General features: G+C 39.2%; 1 protein-coding gene across 5 annotated transcripts in view; it reads left to right on the top strand.

The window, feature by feature from the left end:
* Dock10 (dedicator of cytokinesis 10) overlaps nt 1-20154 on the top strand; it is a 165606-nt gene that overhangs the window by 33544 nt on the left and 111908 nt on the right. For all 5 annotated transcript variants that reach the window (XM_013009058.1, XM_013009078.1, XM_013009068.1 and 2 more), the window contains exon 4: nt 13962-14044. In XM_013009058.1, coding sequence (XP_012864512.1) covers nt 13962-14044 — 83 coding nt within the window. The remainder of the gene's footprint in view (nt 1-13961; nt 14045-20154) is intronic.

Genomic DNA, 20154 nt, shown 5'->3' with positions numbered 1-20154 from the left:
GTAAGAAATAAAGAACATCAAGGTTTGACAGAAAGATCGGACAACGTTTCTCACTCAGCATTCGTCACTCTCTAAGCAGATGACACTGGGCTGGCAAAGCAGAGCCCTTGCCTGGAGGACAGTGCCCCTGGGTTCAGAGTTTTGTAACGTAACCAAACAAGTAGCCCCCCCCCCCATCCAGAGTGTGACTAAGGTGGAGAAATAAAATCAGGCCACATATCAAGGAAAAAAATGATTGAAATCAAACCAAAGAATGTATTGCTTGTGTTTTGGGGTGGGGGTGTATGGCTGCAGAAAGTTTGAATAACCTTGGTAGAGATTATAAAGACATGTACTAAAAAATTGTGAGCATGCTAATAATGAAAGCTATTCTGGAGTTAGAATTCACAGAATTCAGGAAGTGAAAAGAAAGTAAGGCAGAGGAAGGGTTGTTGATGACTCGCATGCTATGCTTGGACTATTATGCCATTACCTTAAGAAGGGGCCAGAAGAAAGGAAACTGAGAAGGGTGGGTGGGGCAGTCACTCTGGATTTGAATTATGAGACTCGAGCTTGAAAGAGCTTTTCCAAAACATCAGGAATGTTGGGTTGGAGGTAGGATGAGCTACACTCCCACTTAAGGATTGGTATGAACTGTACGGAGAGAGCAGAAACAGAATGGGAAGAAGGGAAGAAGAGAGCAAGGAGACATCAGAATCACAGGATCAATCATAAGAGTACACCAATGGTTAGCTATATGACATTGCCCCAGTTGTTAGGAAATGGAAAGACTTGGAAAAAATTATATTAAGTGAAGAAAGCCAGGCCCAAAGAAACATAGGTCCCATGCTTTCCCTTATTTGCAATAACTAGCATATGTCTGAAACAAGCAGAAATGGTCAGATAAGTTGATGTTAGGCGAAATGAACGCCAAGGTAAGGATTCAAATGGTTTTTCTTTCTTGCGATTGTTTCTAACATATTTATAAGATGATTTCTTGTTGCTTTGTATGTCCCTCCCCCCATGGTATAACCCCTGTTTTCACTGTATTTAATGTTGGTATACTTTGTGGAGGGGAAGGGAAAAAACAAATAGTTTAAATAAGGATACAGGTGGACCCATTGCAACAACGAGATACACAAAATGTTATATTGAAAAAAGAACTTTACAACTTTAGCAGGGGGAGGGGGGAGATGGGAAGGGATGGGGAAGGGGAAACAAAGGAGGAGGCAACAATCGCTTGATAAGAAATGTACTCATTACCTTGCCCAAGTAATTGTAACCCCTCTGTATGGCATTTTCACAATAAAGACAAATCAACAGAAAAAAAAACTACACCAATGGTATATGAGCCAAAGAAGGATCAAGACCTGGGTCTACTGGGTCAGGTCATTCAAGGTATTGATCTTTTGTTATTCTGTTTTGTTTATTTTGTGATGGTCCTAGGACTTGAACTAAGAGCCTCTCAATATCACTTGGCTTTTTTATATATAACATATATATGTTATATCTAATACATAATAGGGATTATATGTATGTGTGTATATATGTATATGTGTATATGCATGTATTCATATACACACATATATATATACATATATGTGTGTATATATATATATATATTCCTACTATATGTGCAAGCCACCAATGCCCACCTGATGGAGGTGGTTCACAGGTCTTTAACAGTAAAGTTTAAGAAGTTGTAATCACAAACTGATTGTAGTGAGTTAAAGTCTGAAGAGATATGAGATGTGTTACCAAACAAGCCATTACTATACTCTTGTCCCTTAATCTGCAAGGTACTTGAAAGGTAAACTCAATAAAGATATTAGAACTCTTCAGTCAAAATAGCATATGCCAGTAAAGTTAAAAATTGTTCAGCAGGCTATGTATTGATCCTTAAATGATACATCAAAGCATTGTTTAATTAATTAAAGATGCAAAATTTTGCTATATGGAAAGTGATATAATCAGATTCATATAGTATTGGAAATTAATTCTCTTTCTCTTCTTCCTGTGCCACCATTTGGATATTTGGAGACAGTTAATCACTCTGATCTACAGATGCTAACATCCTACTTTTAAGGGGGACAGGGGGAGAGAAAGAGAGAGAAGGAGAAGGGAGAAGTAAACGGCGGGAGCTGAGAGAGCCAAAAAGAAGCAAAGGAGGGAGGAAGAAAGGGATGGAGGGATGGGGGACTGAGGGAGGAATAGAGGATCAAGGATAGGAAGGAGCTGGAAGAGTATCCAACTAATTCAAATGAAAGGTGTGAATAGCTAAGGCAAAAGCCACATTCCACATTATGTGATTTCATGGAAATGAAAGAGCTAGGAAGTATCTTGAGTCCTGAGCACAGTGAAGAAATTATATAGGAGTTGTCCATAATTTAAAGTAAATTTCATGCTGCCTATTTTAGTTGACTCAAGGAAGTGGATCTACCTAGAAAGAAATTTATCTTGTGGTGAGGAAATAGGGCATTTCTTTTCTTTCTTTCACAGTTAGAATCTTTAAATATGCTTTTTGTTTAACTCAGAACTCCATGTCATTTACATTCATAAAGATGTCATTCTTTAGCCTGATGCTTTTGTTTAGTGTACTCCATACAACTGTTTTAGCTTGTATGTGGAATACTATGAGGCACATGCATGAGAATGTGTGTTTGAGGGTGTAGTCTGCATGTATAAGAAAATTAAGTAAAAATGAATGTTATTCCTTGATTATGAAACACTGGGTAGCCAATGAGTGATTCTAATGCATTCGTGAACATTAGACCAGAGCATAGTGAGCATGATATTGCTTACGCTAGCACTAATTGCTGTGATCTATGAGGAGGGCCATAGGAACAATTGAAATTCCTGGAGAATACTGACAAAAATGCAACCACAAAAATGCTCTAGGCTGAGTGTAGTAGCTGACTCCTGTAATCTCAGCTACTCTGGAGGCAAAGATAAGAGAAATACAGTTTCAGGCTGGCCAGTGCCAAAGGTTCAACCCTATCTGAAAAAAAGACTGGAAACATGGCTCAGTGGTGGGCTCTTGCCTGAAAGTCAAAAGTCCCAAGATCAAATCATAGTACTACCAAACATGAAAAGAAGAATAAAATACCCTCAAGTTATAAAGAATCCAGAAGTCAAATTACTTCTTAATAAATAAATTTAGTACAGATAAAAAGATGTGTGTATGTGAGTGTGTGTGTATGTGTTGTGTGTATAGCTTTCTTTTGGAGGGGATTTTTCTTATAAAAAAAGATTGAGGCTCTCATTTCATAGATATAGCTTTTATTTGAAACTAAGGGATGTTTCATTTTGTGTGTAATTTTTAGAGGTAAATTTATCAATAAAGTTTATTCATCAATGAAGTTATTTAGTGACCTTGAAAACTCAGATGAGCAATATGATATCAAAATCTGTTGTTTTCCATATTTTGTCTCATCTTACTGATATATTATAGGAATGTTTCTCTCAAGGCCAGAACCAAATAGTTTAGGTCTCCCATTTTTTCTACAGTAACTATTTAACCCTAAACGTTATAAACACATAAAAAATGATTAGAATAAGTTCAAATACATTTAGCTTTCATTGGCATTAGGATAAAATATACCTGGAAAAAAGCCTGTAGAAAACATAATGGTTCTGTATTTTCCATTAATAATCCGGAGGTAATTCATGTTCTATTCACTAAAAGCCCTCGAAATAACAGTTGTGCTTTCAAATAGGAACAACAGTTCCAGTTCTAAATTGGCATATTCTCAGAAACAATAAAAATCATCCTAAAATGTTCAACAACACAGGCAAACACAGATGTACAGTTTAGAGACCTTGGATTATAAGAACAAAGAAAGAACCCATTTTTTTTTAAGTTTGAACTGAAAGTCTTCAGTGGCATTGAATTACAATCCAGGATTAGGTTTCTCCTAGGAAGACTGATTAGATCTTATTCCCAGTAAGATACTGGGAACGGGGATATTTCTGCCATTACTCACATCTTAACAAATTACTTAACAAATAACTGGTAAGAACTCGCTAGGAAATTAGAGTGTATATTCCTAATCCAGCCACTGTTGTCAGTTATGAACATTTATTTAATTCCCTTAACAGAAAGTATTTTGACACAAGAAACCAAATATTTTGACCCATTTTCAATTTATAATCCACAAGGCTCTTAAATGACATTTATTCTACTTGAAGTTCAAAGTAGGAAAGATTTTGAAATGATTTTTTATGAGGAGACCATGATATGACATTCTATTTCACATTGCATATGCAGACTTAGGTACATATAATGCTACTTAATATATGATGCTTAAAAAAAAACAGACTCCATTAAGTACTATTTTGCCATGGTATCTGAAACTGAGCTATATCTATACTTACAAGTTTATGTTGTCCAAACTCATAATTTTTACTTCTGCTCCAAGAGTGTAGTATAAGGTTAAAAAACTCATCAAGTAATATTGCTGGTAGCTCACATCTGTAATTCTACCTACTCAGGAGGCTGAGATCTGAGGATCCAAGTTAAAAGCCAGCCTGGAAATAAAGTTGATGAGATTCTTATCTCCAATTAACTACCCAAAACTGGAAGTAAAGCTGTGGTTCAAGTGGTAAAGTGCTAGACTCGAGCAAATAATCTCATGCACAATCCAGACCTTGAGTTCAAGCCTCAGGACTGGCACACACACACACACACACACACACACACACATACGCACAAAAGAAATAAACAACTTCATTAACTGTCAAACTTACTTTTATGCTTCATATAATTATTGCACCTTATAGGAACATATAACATGATCCAAATGAAGTATAAAAATGTTTCTAGAGCATTTTTCCTTTTTCTCTACAATATCCAATGTCCTGATTTGCTGGTTGGGTCTGAAGTTCTCTCATAGGCTTAGCTAATAGTGTCTGCTTTTCCTCTGAAAAGTTACTACAAGCAATAAATTATCCAGCCTTGCCTATATTGCATAATTTACTTAAATTTGCTCAATTTCATAAAGCTTCATTTTCAGTATTTATACAATGACCATAATTATTCCTAAGCTTTCTAAAGAATGGCATGCATATGAAAATCATGACCATTATTTTACATATGCAGAATTATTCCCAGTGGGGACGAAAGGCTCAAATAAGCCCCTTTTGTAGTTGCATTAATCTTCTTCCAAGAAACTAGTTGTATAATTTAATAAACTTCCATAGCCAGAAAGAAGAAATATTTCTGCACCTAAAAAGCCATCTGTTACCTGCTTATTACACTGTAGCCAGAATCTAATAAACATCCCCTTAAAGAAGTGGATAAATTATACTGCCAAACTCAAATTGCTATTTGAGGTATGTAACACGGTTTGAATTGATTCACACAAGAGGAGAAAGAAGGAGAAATAAAATACAGTACTTTAGGGTTCCTTTTATAGTTACTTGCTCTTTTCTAAATTATTTCGATTTCTAGGATGGTCAAAGGGTCGTCATTAGTTTTATTAAAATATTTTTCTATTTTTTTTATTATCCTAAATGATTTAACTTAACGTGTCAGTTTATGAATGCACTACATCTTGGTCATTGTCATCCCTTCCATTAGTCCCCTCCCCCATGTTTAGTTATTTTTAAAGGAAAAAGGAGATAGGAAGTTCTCAGTTCAACAAATATAGTCTGGATGTGGAGTATAAATGAAAGGTCATTCCGGAGTGCATGTGTCCTTTACAAGGTGGTGTCTCTGGGCTACTAGGCTCCAGCTTGGGAAGCCAAGGCCCCAAAGTGCTTGCTTCATAGTCAGAATAGCAAGGATCAGGCCACATTTTCACTCATGCAGAATGATGGCTTCTACCTGGGCGACTTGACAGCTCTTCTCCATCTCCATCAGAATCATCTGTGCTACTACTTACCATCGAGATGACTGACCTCCATCCCCTGTGAAGGTCTAACTCAGTGGATTACAAGTGGCTCTTAATGATCAACTGCAGGAAATTCATGGACATTGGATCATAGGACATTTTCCTACACAAATAAGACAAAAGCCTGTAGTCTGGTTGACTTCAATTAGCTTTCTTGGGCCTAAACACAGGCAGGAAGAGATAACAAGCATTATAAGCTCACTAAACATTAACAAAATGAAATGGCACCAGGACATCCGTGTTGAATAAAACTAACTCTTTTGGCAAAGCCTTGCTGGAGGTTGCAAGCTTCAGCTCTGGAGCTGGCTGTTGCAGACTGCCCTTGAAAGGTGATGAGAAGCCTGTGTTTTCAAACAGGAGTGGTGGGCTGGGAAGGTCATTTGGGGAAAACCAGCGTCGGTACTTTATTGTAGCAAGCAGAGCTGTAGTCTGTGAATCTGAATTTGTCACCGATCATTTTTATGTAGTTTGTGGACAAAGAGGAGCTGTAGTCATAATTATAATAGCTTTTAATGATCTTCTTAGAGTGACTGTGTGGGCTTGAACAAAGAATAGAGAACGATTTTCTATGCATAACATTTCCAAAATGCCATAACTCTAAGAAGAAATGGCTATGTGTTTGGAGTATGAACTAGTGTTTCTAGCACCCCCAGAAAATACAGATTTAGGGGGATTCTTAAGAGCCATCTAGTCCAACATTGACTTTTACCTACCTATCACCACACATAAAACCTAGCAAATCAGAATGATTTGATTAAAATATTACTCTTGATAACTAGACCTGAATATCTCTCCACAAGCAAGTTGCTGTGAATGTGAATGACAAACGTTCAGAAAAAATATATATTTATTGAGTGCTTGTTCAACATGCCTTGTTGAAATTATCTTATTTAATCTTAATGAAATCAGAATTCTTTAGACAAATAAAGGAATTAGATGAGCTTATCGGTTATCTCAGCTACTTGGGAGGCAGAATGGGAAAGATCGTGGTTTAGGGGCAGTTGGAGCACAAAAGTTAGCAAAACAGGTGTGGTAGCACCTGTCTGTGATCCCATCTATGCAGGAGACAGATATCACAGGATCAGAGTCAAGGCGAAAATGTGAGACCATATCTGAAAAAGAAGCTAAAGCAAAAGGGGCTAGGGGTGAGGCCTGCTAGGCAGGTCCTAGTACTCAAGAAGGAAGGCAGAAGGAAAGGAGGGAGGGAGGGAGAGAAAAGGAGGGAGAAAAGGAGGAAGGGGAGGGGAGGGAAGGGAAAGGGAGGGGCGGGGAGAGGAGGGAAGTGAGACTTATGTTACTCAATTGAAATACAATGGCAAATAAAAGACATAACCAAAATTCAAAACCAGGGCTGTGACTCTAGGACTGATGAAGAAACAGCCACCATGATCAAACTCCCAGAATGATGGTCCAGATGTGTTCAAGGGGAAAAAGTCTGTAATAATCACACAATTCACAAATTAGTCAAATAGGACTTTTTAGAATTAGACAGTTATAGTTTGACGTCTCTTTCTATGTATGTCATCTAGGCGAACAGTAGAGCTACTCCTTGCTCCTCTCTAGCAGATGGGATGACATGTCATCAAGTGCTTGTTAAGTTGATATGTAAAGTGCCTAACAAACCTTTGCCATTGGAGGAGGAACTAAAGGAAAAGAGAGGGAGGAAGGGAGAAGGGAATGAAGGAGGGGAGTTCTTCATTTTTGCTCAGTGCCTTTGAAGATATCTTGGATTCATCTCAGTCTGTGGTCTATTCTGAATGGTGTGAAGAATGTGCTTGAATATGCATGTTTATCGTGGTTAAAAGGAGAGACTGCCCACAACAAGAAAAGACAGTGGCCCATCAATCAATGCAGCTGTATCCCACTAAAATCTCAGGTTGGGGAAGACAGGATAGAAATTCTGTGGTAGCAGTTTCTAAGCCAGTCCTGTATTGTGAATGCTCCATAGCTAAGTCTGAGACCCAAATAAATAACATGATTTGACCAAGATCACATGAAGAGACAAGATTAGAGCTGGGATAAAAACAGTACCTCATGACTTGAGTTGAGGGTTCATGTGCATTTGCTTTGTAAAGAATATGTGCTAGTGTGGCAGTTTATTCATGAAAGGACTTTAAGTGACTTTGAGCATACTATCTTAAGGAAATTATGTGAGCTAGGTGAAGCCAGGGCCAGGGTAGAAAAGCCATATGAATTAAGATGTAATCCAGGGACATTTTCTTTCTGCAATGGCACAAATTATTTTGTCTTCTTGAGTTCTTGATCTTACTTCTTACAAAAGATTTTCTTTCTTACACCCTAAGCATTTTATTTTATTTTTTTTACCCTAAGCATTTTATTTACAGTGGTTCCCTTTCCCCAAATCATCCTCCACCTCTGCTTTATTTTTATGACACTAGTATTTTCCCACATACATCATATATTCCTTATTTTTGTGTTTGTTGACCAGCCCTTCACAATAATGGTGAAAGAGGGTAAGGATTTTTGTATCTTGTTCATTGCTTGGAATTCCCACTATTTAGAATAATTTTGAGTGCATAGTCAGGGTTCAGTCTTATTTATTAAATGAATTCATGGAGACTAGTCTACTGAATTATGATATAATATGTAATCCTACTCATTTAAAATAAAATTTAGAAAACAAATGTAATGATCTCTTGCTAAATTTTAGCACTTGTTAAAATGAGTTTTAAAAATCATATTCATCACCGGGCATTGGAGGGTCACAGCTGTAATCCTGGCAACTCAGCAGGCTAAGATCTGCATCATGGTTCGAAGCCTTCCCAGGCAGAAAAGTCCATGAGACTCTTATCTGCAATAAACTAATCAAAAAAGCCAGAAGTGGCACTGTGGCTCAAGCAGTAGAGTGCTCACCTTGAGCAAAAGAAACTCAAGGACAGTGCCCAGGCCCAGAGTTCAAGCCCCAGAACCAGCAGCAGAAAAAAAAAAAAAAAAAGATTATGTTTATGCAACTGTGGGCAGGAGCAGGAGGGAGAAAGTGGGAAAAAGAGAAGAAAGGGGTGACATTGTCCAAAAAGAATTGTATTTACTACTTGACTTATGAAATGGTAACTCTCTGTGCAACACTTTAGTAACAATAACATTATATTAAAAATAATGTTCATATACAAATGTATACTTGGATACTCTGGTTTCTCTTCAGATCGTATAAATCTTTCGCCTTTTACAAATGTATACTTGGAGGGGAACTGGGTAAACTGTGCATAAGGGAAATCTGAAGAAGAATACAAACAGGGAGTGGGCTTTAGGCTTTTGTTTTCCATTTTGTATTTATTATTATTGTTTTACTATTATACCTTTAAGTATTTGTACAGAGAGGTTTCAATTTAATATGCCAGTTTATGGATACGATATAAGTTGTCAGCATCACCCCTTCCATCCTTCTCCCTCATCTCTACCAACCCCACCCATGCCCTCAATTTCCTAGTTCCATTTTCATTTATGTACATTGAGTAGCATAAACATATTTACCCACCCTTCTTCTCTCCATTCTTCTACCTCCATCCTCTATATCACACCCTTTCAGACAAAACGTTTGAGCTTGCTGGTATTCTTTCATTTTGTTAAACTTGATTGTTACAACATGGAAATCCACCCCTGTGTTACTATACTGAGTTAGTTTGATGGTGTGTGTGTGTGTGTGTATGAGTTTTCAAATATGTGTATATTGTTTTCCATTGTAATGTATATTTTCCTTCATGTGAAAAATCACAGGAAGGCTGAGAAAAGGAAAGGAGAAAGGCGGGAGAACAAGAAGGGCAGCCCTTGAAGTTCTACCTCTGTGGCTGGACACCCTTTAGGCGTCTCTGCTTCTTGTCTGGACCCTTTTTAGTCTAAAGTAAAGATACAACATTTTAGACAAAGAGCCTGGTAAAACTCAATTATTTTATGTCCAGAAGTGCATTCTTTGCAGGATTGGTTTGAGAATTGTCCAGGCAGTCTGCTTAATTTCAGTTAACTGAAATTGTGAAAATACTGTACAGAGGAGTTACAATTACATGGGCAAGATAACGAGTACATTTCTTATCAAGCATTGTTGCCTTCTCTTTGTTTCCCCTTATCATCCCTTCCCATACTCCCCCCAACTCCCCCCACCTGATCCCCCCACCAAAGTTGTAAAGTTCATTTTTTTTATTTTTTTTTATTGTGAAATTACTGTACAGAGGGGTTACAATTACATGGGCAAGATAGTGAGTACATTTCTTATCAAGCATTGTAGCCTCCTCCTTTGTTTACCCTTCCCATCCTCCCTCCCCCCACCTAATCCTCCCCCCCCAAGTTTTCGACATGACAACTTGTACTTCTCATTGTTGCAACAGGTCCACCTGTATCCTTATTTAAACGACTTGTTTTTCCCCTTCCCCTCCACAAATTATACCGACATCAAATACAGTGAAAGCAGGGATTATATGGGGCAATGTCATTCTTTCTGATGGAGGCATAGAATTCCATTGTGCATATATGCCACATTTTCTTGATCCATTCATCTACTGAGGGGCATCTGGGTTGGTTACAGATCTTAGCTATGGTAAATAACCTACCAGCACAACTATGTTTATTGCAGCATTATTTACCATAGTAAAGTTCATTTTTCGACATAATGACTTGTACATCTCATTGTTGCCATGGGTCCACCTGTATCCCTACTTAAACGATCTGTTTTTGCCCTTCCCCTCCACAAATTATACCAACATCAAATACAGTGAAAGTAGGAGTTACACCATGGGGGAGGGACACACAAAGCAATATAGAAATCATCTTATAAATATGTTAGAAACAATCCCATGAAAGAAAAAAAAATTTGAATACTTATCTTGGGGTTCATTCCCCTAACATCAACGTATCTGACTTTTTCTGCTTTATTCAGACATATACTAGTTATTGCAAATGAGGGAAACCATGGGACCTATGTTTCTTTGGGCCTGGCTTACTTCACTTAATATAATTTTTTCCGTCTTTCCACTTGGCATTTACCCAAATGATTGCAAACAAGACCATACTAAAGCTACCAGCACAACCATGTTTATTGCAGCATTATTTACCATAGCTAAGATATGGAACCAACCCAGATGCTCCTCAGTAGATGAATGGATAGAGAAAATGTGGTATATATACCCAATGGAATTCTATGCCTCCATCAGAAAGAATGACAATTGCATCATTTTATTTCAATTTCTCATCCATTCTAATGGTCATTCTCCCATCCTGAGTTCCCTTTTGCTATTTTTCTTTCTTTTAATATATATATATAGGTATTGGTAATATTAAGGTGATTTGCAGAGGGGTTACAGTTATATAACTCAGGAAATGAGTACATTTCTTTTTGAACAACATCACCCCTTCCCTTGCTCTCTCCTGTCCCCACCTACAAGTTGTATGGTTCATCTTCACCATAGTGTCTAGTGACTATCACTGCTGCATTTGTTCATCCTTTGTCTCGCCGTTCCTGTGCACCCCTTAATCTCCCAAAACAAATCAACTTAAAAAAAAACAAGACAAACATTACAGAAAACAAAAGCAGCAACAAATTATTTTTTAAAAAACTCATTTCCACTTTTTAGAATTCATTTCGATAAATATTATATGATCATATGCCTTTAGCTATTAAGCCTTTGTGATCCTCTCCAAATAACATCCTCCTTTGGTTTCACTGTGTGACTATCTAGAGACCTGTATAACTTCTAATGTTCCTGTGTATTTTTTTGTCTTTTACCATCCAGTGTGTTTAATTGTAGATTTATAGGTACAGTCTAGTTACCACAAATGAGGGGAAACATGCAGCCTATGTGGTATATATTCAAAGGGGAATTCTATTCCTCCACTGGAAAGAAAGATATCATACATTCATAAGGAAATTGAAAGACTTGGAAAAAATGATATTAAGTGAAGTAAGCCAGACTCACAAAAACTATTTTTCTTCAAGTTTATCTATCTTGTTGCTATCTTGGAGGAAAAAAGGGCAGAGAGGGAAAACTTTATGTTTGTCATTCTGTCACTTATCTACTGATTAAAAGCTATGCCAGAAAGTGTATTTGAGGAATTACTGGGTTAATTCAATATCTGTACACATTGTATAATACTCAAATCGAAGTAAATATACCTAATATTCAAACACTTATGATTCGTCTTTTATGGTGACAATATTCCAGATCCTTTTCATCAGCTTTAAAAATAAAAGCAGCCCATGATTATCTATCACCCCTCTATTCTGCAATAGCACCCCAGATCTTCTAACGTCTCAAACTACAGCCTTCATACCATGGTCTTCCTCTGTACCTCCTTCCCTGGCCCTTACTCTCCCAGCATCTGATATACTCTATTCTACTCCCAGCTTTCAGGAGGTCAGCTCTGTTTTAGCCTTCATTGGCCCTCGCTGCCATCTTCCTACTTCTGCCTCTGTCCTTGTCTTCCTTGTGTGGTCCTCATTACCCATTGTGTCTATGGGCATTTTCCTGGACAAATAAAACTATGGTACAGAGATAATTCAAGACTAGCAAAACAGATCAGCAAAGACTCCTAGCCAGCATCCTCATTCTGTTTCTGTCTCATGCATCTGGAGTCACATGCCCAGGACTTGTGCTCCCCATCCAGCTATCTGTGATGCCCAGTGGGCCACCTCGTCCTTTAGATTTGGCAAAAGCCCTGTCCTTGCTCTTGCTGTACAGATCTGTCCCTTGCCCATCTCTTTGTGGTTACAAAGACAGCCACAGCATTTTATTCCTCACAGCACAATTAAGTTTGTTGCTCTTTATTTTCTCCACTGCTGAAAGAGGACAAGGTCTTCTTATAATCCTAATGGACATCTGTAAAAATCCCAAGAATCATGTGATTTTTAGCATGAAAATGATTCTGCAAAGCACTCTAGAGCAATCGTTATTGCAAACTTCTGGTCTAAGTGTACAGTATTTGAAAATATTTGCTGTCAATGAACATTATAAATTCAGCCATCTTGTTCCATGATAGGGTTTATTTCAGGCTAGTAGCTTTGGTTCTAAAACGGTTTTCAGTGATTATATCTTTACATCTGTTTATCCAACCTGTTTTACTCAAGGAGAAGCTTTAGGAGGCCTGAGATAAAAGGGAAACGCCGGTATGGAGATAACAAGGGTAATGATATGAAACAAAATAGATGAGCTAAGCACCTCTGGGACTCATGTCTATCTATAATCTTGGCTACTCAGGAATCTTTGGTCTGGAGGATCACAATTCAAGGCCAGTAAGGACAGAAAAGCCAGAGAGACTCCATCTCCAAAATACCTAGAAGAAGAAATCAAGGCTGGAGCATGTATCAAATGGTAGAGCACCAGTGTAGCAAGCAAGCTGAGCAAGTCTGAGGTCCTGAGTTCAAATCCCAATTCTAAAATAGAAAAGAAGAGGAGAAGAATCGAATCCAGAACCAGAACACATGGGATGAAATGATTACAAGAGGATAACACATAAATTAAAACGTCCTCCACTGAGAGCTGTCAAATGATGGAAGAGGTGGCCTGGAAAAACTGAAGAATAATGGTTTCTGTGGTTAGCAGTAGATCTGGTATGATTCAGTGGCTGATTATATTAGGATTTCCTTGATGGACTAAAATAGAACAGACGTAGTAAGTGGTTCCTCCTCCATGAGTCTGGGAAAAGCTTAGACTTCTATGTCACTGGAAAGAAATGTAAAAATTGCTATGAAGAGCAAGAACCTTTTCTACTCTAAAATGGCTGATGAAGCCATCTTAACCACCAGTAGGAGGTGATGAGAACAAGTACAAAATTCAGCACAGCTGATTTTTTTTTTGTCAGTTGTGGGCTTGAACTCAGGGCCTGGACACTGTTCCTGAGCCTCTTTGTGTTCAAGGCTAACATTCTACCACTTGAGCCACAGCACCACTTCCAGTTTTTGGGTGGTTAATTGAGATAAGAGTCTCACAAGGACTTTTCTTCCTGGGCTGGCTTTAAACCTCGACTCTCAGATCTCAGCCTCCTGAGTAGCTGGGATTACAGGCGTGAGCCACCGGCAACCGGCTTGATTTTTTTTTAATGATAAATTTTCTTTCTTTTAATTATTATCTCTCTGTTTTCTTTCAGGCTTGTAAATTTTATAGTTCCCAGTGGTATGTAGTAAACTACAAATACGAACGATATTCTGGAGACATTCGGCACCTACCCCGGTAAGAATTTGTGATTGGTATTGTTTAGGATTTTCCCATGTAGAATGTGTACTCTGCTCCGTGATATCATTTATGAGTCTGGGTACTTGACTATCATGTCAAGGTGTGTTTTACAAAATTTATAACTGAGTCAAGACAGAGGGTGTTTTGTACAACAATGTATGGTTTACACATTTGGAGCTTGGTGCAAGTTACTAATAGTCCCTCATTTAATTGTTAAATAAAGATGGGTTTGGGATAGGTTTTATGTTTTGTTTTGTTTTGTTTTCAGTTTGTGTGTTTCTGTTTGGGTACTGAAAACTGTCTTTTAGCTTTTTGTTAAGTCTGGTGCTGTACCACTTAAACCCCAAGCTCCACTTCCAGCTTTTTGATGGCTGACTAGAGATAAGAGTTTCAAGGACTTTCCTACCTGAGCTGGCTTCAAACTGCAATGCTCAGATCTCAGCCTCGTGGGTAGCTAGGATGACAGGCCTGAACCATTGGTGTCTGGCTTTGAATTAAGTTTTAAAGTGAATCCATCCTTCCCTCATTCCGTCGGGAGCTGCCTTTTCAGTATGCAGTACAGGTGGACGTGGGCGGGCGAGCAGGGCCCAAGTGTTTCTGAGTGCGTTCTCTACCACATTCCATGTTCCACTGGTGTTAAATAGTTTTACTCTGCAGCGCCTAAGGCCAAATCAGCTCCGCAGAAGTGACGTGTAAAAGTTAGCAAAGGGAAGACAAACAGTTCACTTTTCCCTTGGTTCTTGGGAACCAAAGGCCTTGAGGAAAGTGACTTGGCTCTGCTTCTTTTCAAACATCACCTCCATAGAGTAGGGTCATATTTACTGCCTGGCTTCCAGCCGAAGTGAAAAGCCCCAAAGGGCTGGGACTATTTCGAAGAATCCTCTGGATCCTGGGGGAATTTCTGGTGAAGAGGAGATGTGCATTAATGATTTAATGATATATGAACTGAATGAACTGTGCAAATAGCAATCTCCTTCTTTCTCTCTCTTTCTTTCTTTCCTCCACTCTTTCCTTCTCTTTTTCCTTATCTCTCTTTCTTTCTTTCTCTTTCTTTCTTTCTCTCTCTCTCTGCCTGCCTGCCTTCCTTCCTTCCTTCCTTCCTTCCTTCCTTCCTTCCTTCCTTCCTTCCTTCCTTCCTTCCTTCCCTCCTTTCTCTAATTTCTTGATGGTAATAGAGTTTGAATTCAAGGGCCTGGATTATGATCCACCTATTTTAGGACTGCTAGGATGACAGGTGCGTACCACTACAGTCAGCTTCTTTCTTTCAAGCTGAAGTCTCGTGGACTTTTCCTCCCTGGGCTATCCTGGAACTGTTACCCTCGCAGTCTCGACCTCCCACATAACTTACAATGGCAGGCATGGGTTCTGTACCAAGCTATGGGTTGAAAAAAGTTCTTCTGGCAAACGTTTCTTCCCAGGTTGGTCTTGAACTGTTATCCTTTTTTTAGCCTCTTAAGCTAAGCTCACAGGCCTGAGTCACTGGAACCTGGCTGAACAGTAAGTTTTAGAGCATAGGATTCCTGTGCTTAAAAGAGGTGGTTTGAACTGGTAATGACCAGTCTATTGGCTCATCAAACTGAGGTGATAGAACTAATCCACAAGAGGGCTGGGAAGGTGGCTCAGTGGTAGAGTATTGCCTTGCATGCATGAGGCCCTGGGTTCGATTCCTCAACACCACATAAGCAGAAAAAGCCAGAAGTGGCGCTGTGGCTCAAGTGGTAGAGCACTAGCCTTGAGCTGAAGAGCTGAGGGACAGCACCCAGGCCCAGAGTTCAGGCCCCATGACCGACAAAAACAAAAGAAAGAAAAGACAAAAGGAAAAATCCACAAGAACACTGAAAACAACTCAAAGTTAACTGTTCACTGACATGTGCCTCAAGTTTTTGGATGTGTGCAGGTTACAAAATTTGGCTCCACTGTGTACTCTGTCCTGTGTCCCCAGTGACCTCTTCTTCAGACTCAGGTCCTTGGAAGCACTGCTGTCACTTTTTGAATACAGAACGTGAAGGAGGGATGCTGGAATGGCTTTGGGGTGTCATTAGAGATGGATCCAAATGAATAGTAGCTGCTAGTGCTGCCATCACAGAAACAGGTTCATGGCGGACGCAGCAAGAGCAAAGGTCCTGTGGTGAGACAATCGGTGTGGTCACAGGAACAGAACAACAGATAAGAAGGACAGAGCTAAGGTCTAGAGAAGGGCTCACAAAGATGAACCAAAGACTTCCTGGACAAGCTTAGCTGTTTGTCTTAGAGCAATAGAAGCTTTGGGAAAATGCAACACAGATTAGACATACGATTTACCTCTTTAAAGAATTGATTGGGCTAGAACAGCAACTCCTACCTATTAGTACCATCTTTGGGAGGCAAAGATCACCGTTTGAGGCCAATTCAAAGAAAAAATTAGCAAGATCCTATCTCCATCAAGAAACTGAATGTGGTAAGGTGTTCCTGTGTTCTCAGTCACACAGGATGCTATGGGCAGGCAGATGACTGGGTGAAGTCCTTTAACACTCTACCTGAACAATAACTGGAAAGCAAACCTAGAAAGGGAGAGCCTGAGTTCAAACCCTAGTACCTTCCTCTGCCAAAATAAAGGAATGTTTTGTCTACTCGCTGAAGACTGGCTTGCAGGGTGACCCCAGACGAGAGAAGAGAAAGAGGAGGGGGAATGAGTTTCCTGTCTGACAAATTAGGCAAGCCAATGCTTCTCCAAAATACTCAGTCTTGTTGTAAAAGCCCTATATATTAACTTCCACAACAGTTCTGAACCGTTTTTAACAGCACGCCTTACCCCTGATAAGGTCATATGATTCCCTTAATCTTTGTAACATCCAGGGGGTTGGTCCATACTTTTTGTAGGTGCTTTTGAAAAGCACAGCTCTTTTTGTTTGTTTGGTTGTTTGGTTTTTTGGTTTGGTTTTTTTTAGGCTGATAGCTTCCTCTTTCTGAGAAGGGTTTAGGGAAGTGGCTGTCACTTGGGGTCTTTGTCCAGCAAGGGCTCTTAGTAGACTGAGGATAGAGTGAGAAGAAGGGCAGAGGGAAGGAGAATGGCATTCGTTCTGTTTGAAGTAAACAGTTCCCACTGTCTTAGATCTGTGGAGCTCTTACATTCCAATGCTGTTGATCTTTTTTGTGACACCAAATAAAAAGCACATTTAAAGACCTTCCTTTGCAATATTATCCTTCTATTAGGATGATAGAAAAAGTACCCACTTGGAGCAGACCTTGAACATCACATTGAGGTTCTCGGAGTACGCATAGGCTCATTTCAAGGGAAGGACAGAGAAAGTAACAGAAGTAGAAGTTGATATCATAAAGGGGAAGATTAAGATTGCCCCAGAGTGAAAGACTTTAATGAACTACATACATTCAAAATGAAAAGAGGAAGTTCTAGAACGGAACTGGCTAGCTTATCCCCCAGAATAAAGAAGACTAATGTTGGAGTGGAATTTTGTTTCTTTTTGCAAAGCTAAGCACTCCCCCTAAAGACCATACTTATCTAGGTCAGTAGAGGAAACAGGCTAATTTACTTGGGCCTTCTGAGACTGTTAGAAGTAAATCATTTTCATGCCTTCTGGATTAGATGAATTCTCATACGGCTGTGAACAATTTAAATTGATCATTTCTTTTTATAGGGTGCTGAGCTTGCAAATTTTTTCTTTTAAAATTGCAATTATGAAAAAGCGTAAAAGAGGTTAAATGCATTCTTTAAATTGAAGAACGTATTTTTTTTTACTCATAAGAACCCTGCTTTCTTTGAAAAGTATGTGTTCATAGAAGATAAGGGAGGGACACTTTATTCCCACTAGAAAATGAAGTAAAAGACGACAAACCTTAGAAATAAAACTGAACTTGGAGGGCCTAGGAGATCAGCATACCCCAGACATTCATAATGTGACTGATCTCATCAGTCCACTGATTAAAATTCAGAGATATGTAATGTAGTCATTCTTTTTACTATAGTTGATTTGATAGAAGGTATAAAGAAGAAAAGCTTCAAAGATTGTGCATATTTTGGCTGAAAAGAAAACAAAATATGGCTAAGTTTATATGAACTAAAGGTTTATCCCTCCCTCCCCTTCTCTTTTTATACACATTATATATATGGATATATGAATATACATATATCCATATATATGGATATATACATACATATATCCATATATATGGATGTTATAGATGTTATAAATGTGTGTATATATATATATGGCTAAATTAAGATCATATCTTTTTTCTTTAAGTGTCTGTAGTGAGTCAAAATGTGCCAGAATATGCCATGCTATACACACATCTCTCATTTAATACCAATAATTCCATAGAACTCTGGAACTATTGTCTCATTTTATTCAGAACATGTGCACCTTTAAGAAGTACATTGCCCCCAGCCTCACAGCTAATAACAGATTTTGAACACTCAAGCTTGCCCCCCCCCCACTTCTGTGGCTGGTGAGGGAATTGGAGTATAAATATGAGAAAAGAGACATGCTGTGATTTAAATTCACATTACCTTCCAACTAGAAAAGTAAGATCCCCAGCTCTGTTTTGATCTTGGGGTTTCCAGTGGTACTTAGAGAACACTCAAGGCTGATGGGAAGAATTTTCAAATCAGTAGCCATTCCTTCTCATTGTTTTGGGGTTTTATTTTATTTTTGCCTGAGTGGGACTGGAACTCCCTACCTGAAAAGTATGTGTTCATACTGAGCCTTGCTCAGTGGCTAGCTCTGGACTCCCTGAGCCATGCCTCCAGACCCTTTGTTGGCATTAAAAGAGAGAGTGGCCATTGTAGAATAGCCTCCAGCTTTTGAAAGTTCTTTAAGGGCATGAAAGTTGAGTCCTAGGAACAGGACTGAAAGAGTCCTCACCCTGGAGTCTCACCAAAGACCACATAGGAGCCTGTGTCTCTGGGGTCACTTCCAAACCTCTTTCTCTCTCTCTCTCTCTCTCTCTCTCTCTCTCTCTCTCTCTCTCTCTCTCCCTCTCTCTCTCTCTCTCTGGCTCACTCGCTCTTTCTGTTTCTCTTTCCTCTCTTTCTTTGTTCTCTCTTCTCCCTCTCACCCTCCTTCTCCTCTTTCCCTCCATCGTCCCCTCCCCTTTCCTTTCCCATCCTTCTCCTCCTCTCTATCCCCCTCCCCCTCTTCCTTCCCCTCCCTCCTTTCCTCCCCTCCTCCTCCCTCTCCCTCTCTCTCCTTCCATCTTTCATTCTAATTTCAGAGGCTTTCTGCTGCTGGATGCTTCAAGCTTTGTCCTCAGGACCCTTTGGAACCCTGACAGTTCTCACTACCAGAATGAAGTTTTCTCATATTATCACCCACTGCTTCTCTCCCTGAAGAAAGACCCTCCTCAGCCATCCAGTCTAAAGTCAGCCTCTGCCATCTTCACCCAGATCACTTTCTTCTCCTTGATTATTTATTTTGTTTTGTTTCTGTTTCTTTATAAGTGGCAGGGGACATTATCATCTTTGGAAGCAAGAAGAGATTGTGGGGGGCTCAGACAGATAATTAACACAAGTACCACCTCACACCATCTTCACTTCTGTGGAGAGAGTGCTTGCTTGCTTGCCATCACTCACTTTACATATTCCAAGAATGTAATGTGTGCTCATTAACTGTAGTCATCTTGCAGTAAAACAAATCTCGTGAAACTTGATTTTCTTAGCAACTATTTTCAATCAGAGAAGTTATCATGGGCAATTATGCTCAATTTTTCATAGATCTTCCTCCTGCCTTGGCCCATAGCTTCTTTTCTGATATGTGGTCGGTATTATTGGAGCTCTTTTATGTACCAGGTGCTACTTGGAAACTGGATCACTGAGTGGCAAAAGAACAGTCTTGATCCCAGTACTGGTGCTTCACACCTCTTAGGCTAGCTGCTCACGAGGCTGAGATCTGGAGTCCAGTTTGAAGCCAGTTTGTCAGAAATTCTTGTCTTGAGATTCTTGTCTTCAATTAACCAGCAGAAACAACTCACAAAAAAACAGAATTGGAGCTGTGACCCTAGCCTTGAGCCCAAAAAGCCAAGCACTAACTGAAGGAAGGAAGGAAGAAAGGAGGGAAGGAAGGAAGGAAGGAAGGAAGGAAGGAAGGAAGGAAGGAAGGAAGGAAGGAAGG

Source organism: Dipodomys ordii, unplaced genomic scaffold (genome assembly GCF_000151885.1).
Source record: "Dipodomys ordii isolate 6190 unplaced genomic scaffold, Dord_2.0 Scaffold1, whole genome shotgun sequence".
Classification (NCBI taxonomy): Eukaryota; Metazoa; Chordata; class Mammalia; order Rodentia; family Heteromyidae; genus Dipodomys; species Dipodomys ordii.
This window is presented reverse-complemented; position numbering and strand designations above follow the sequence as displayed.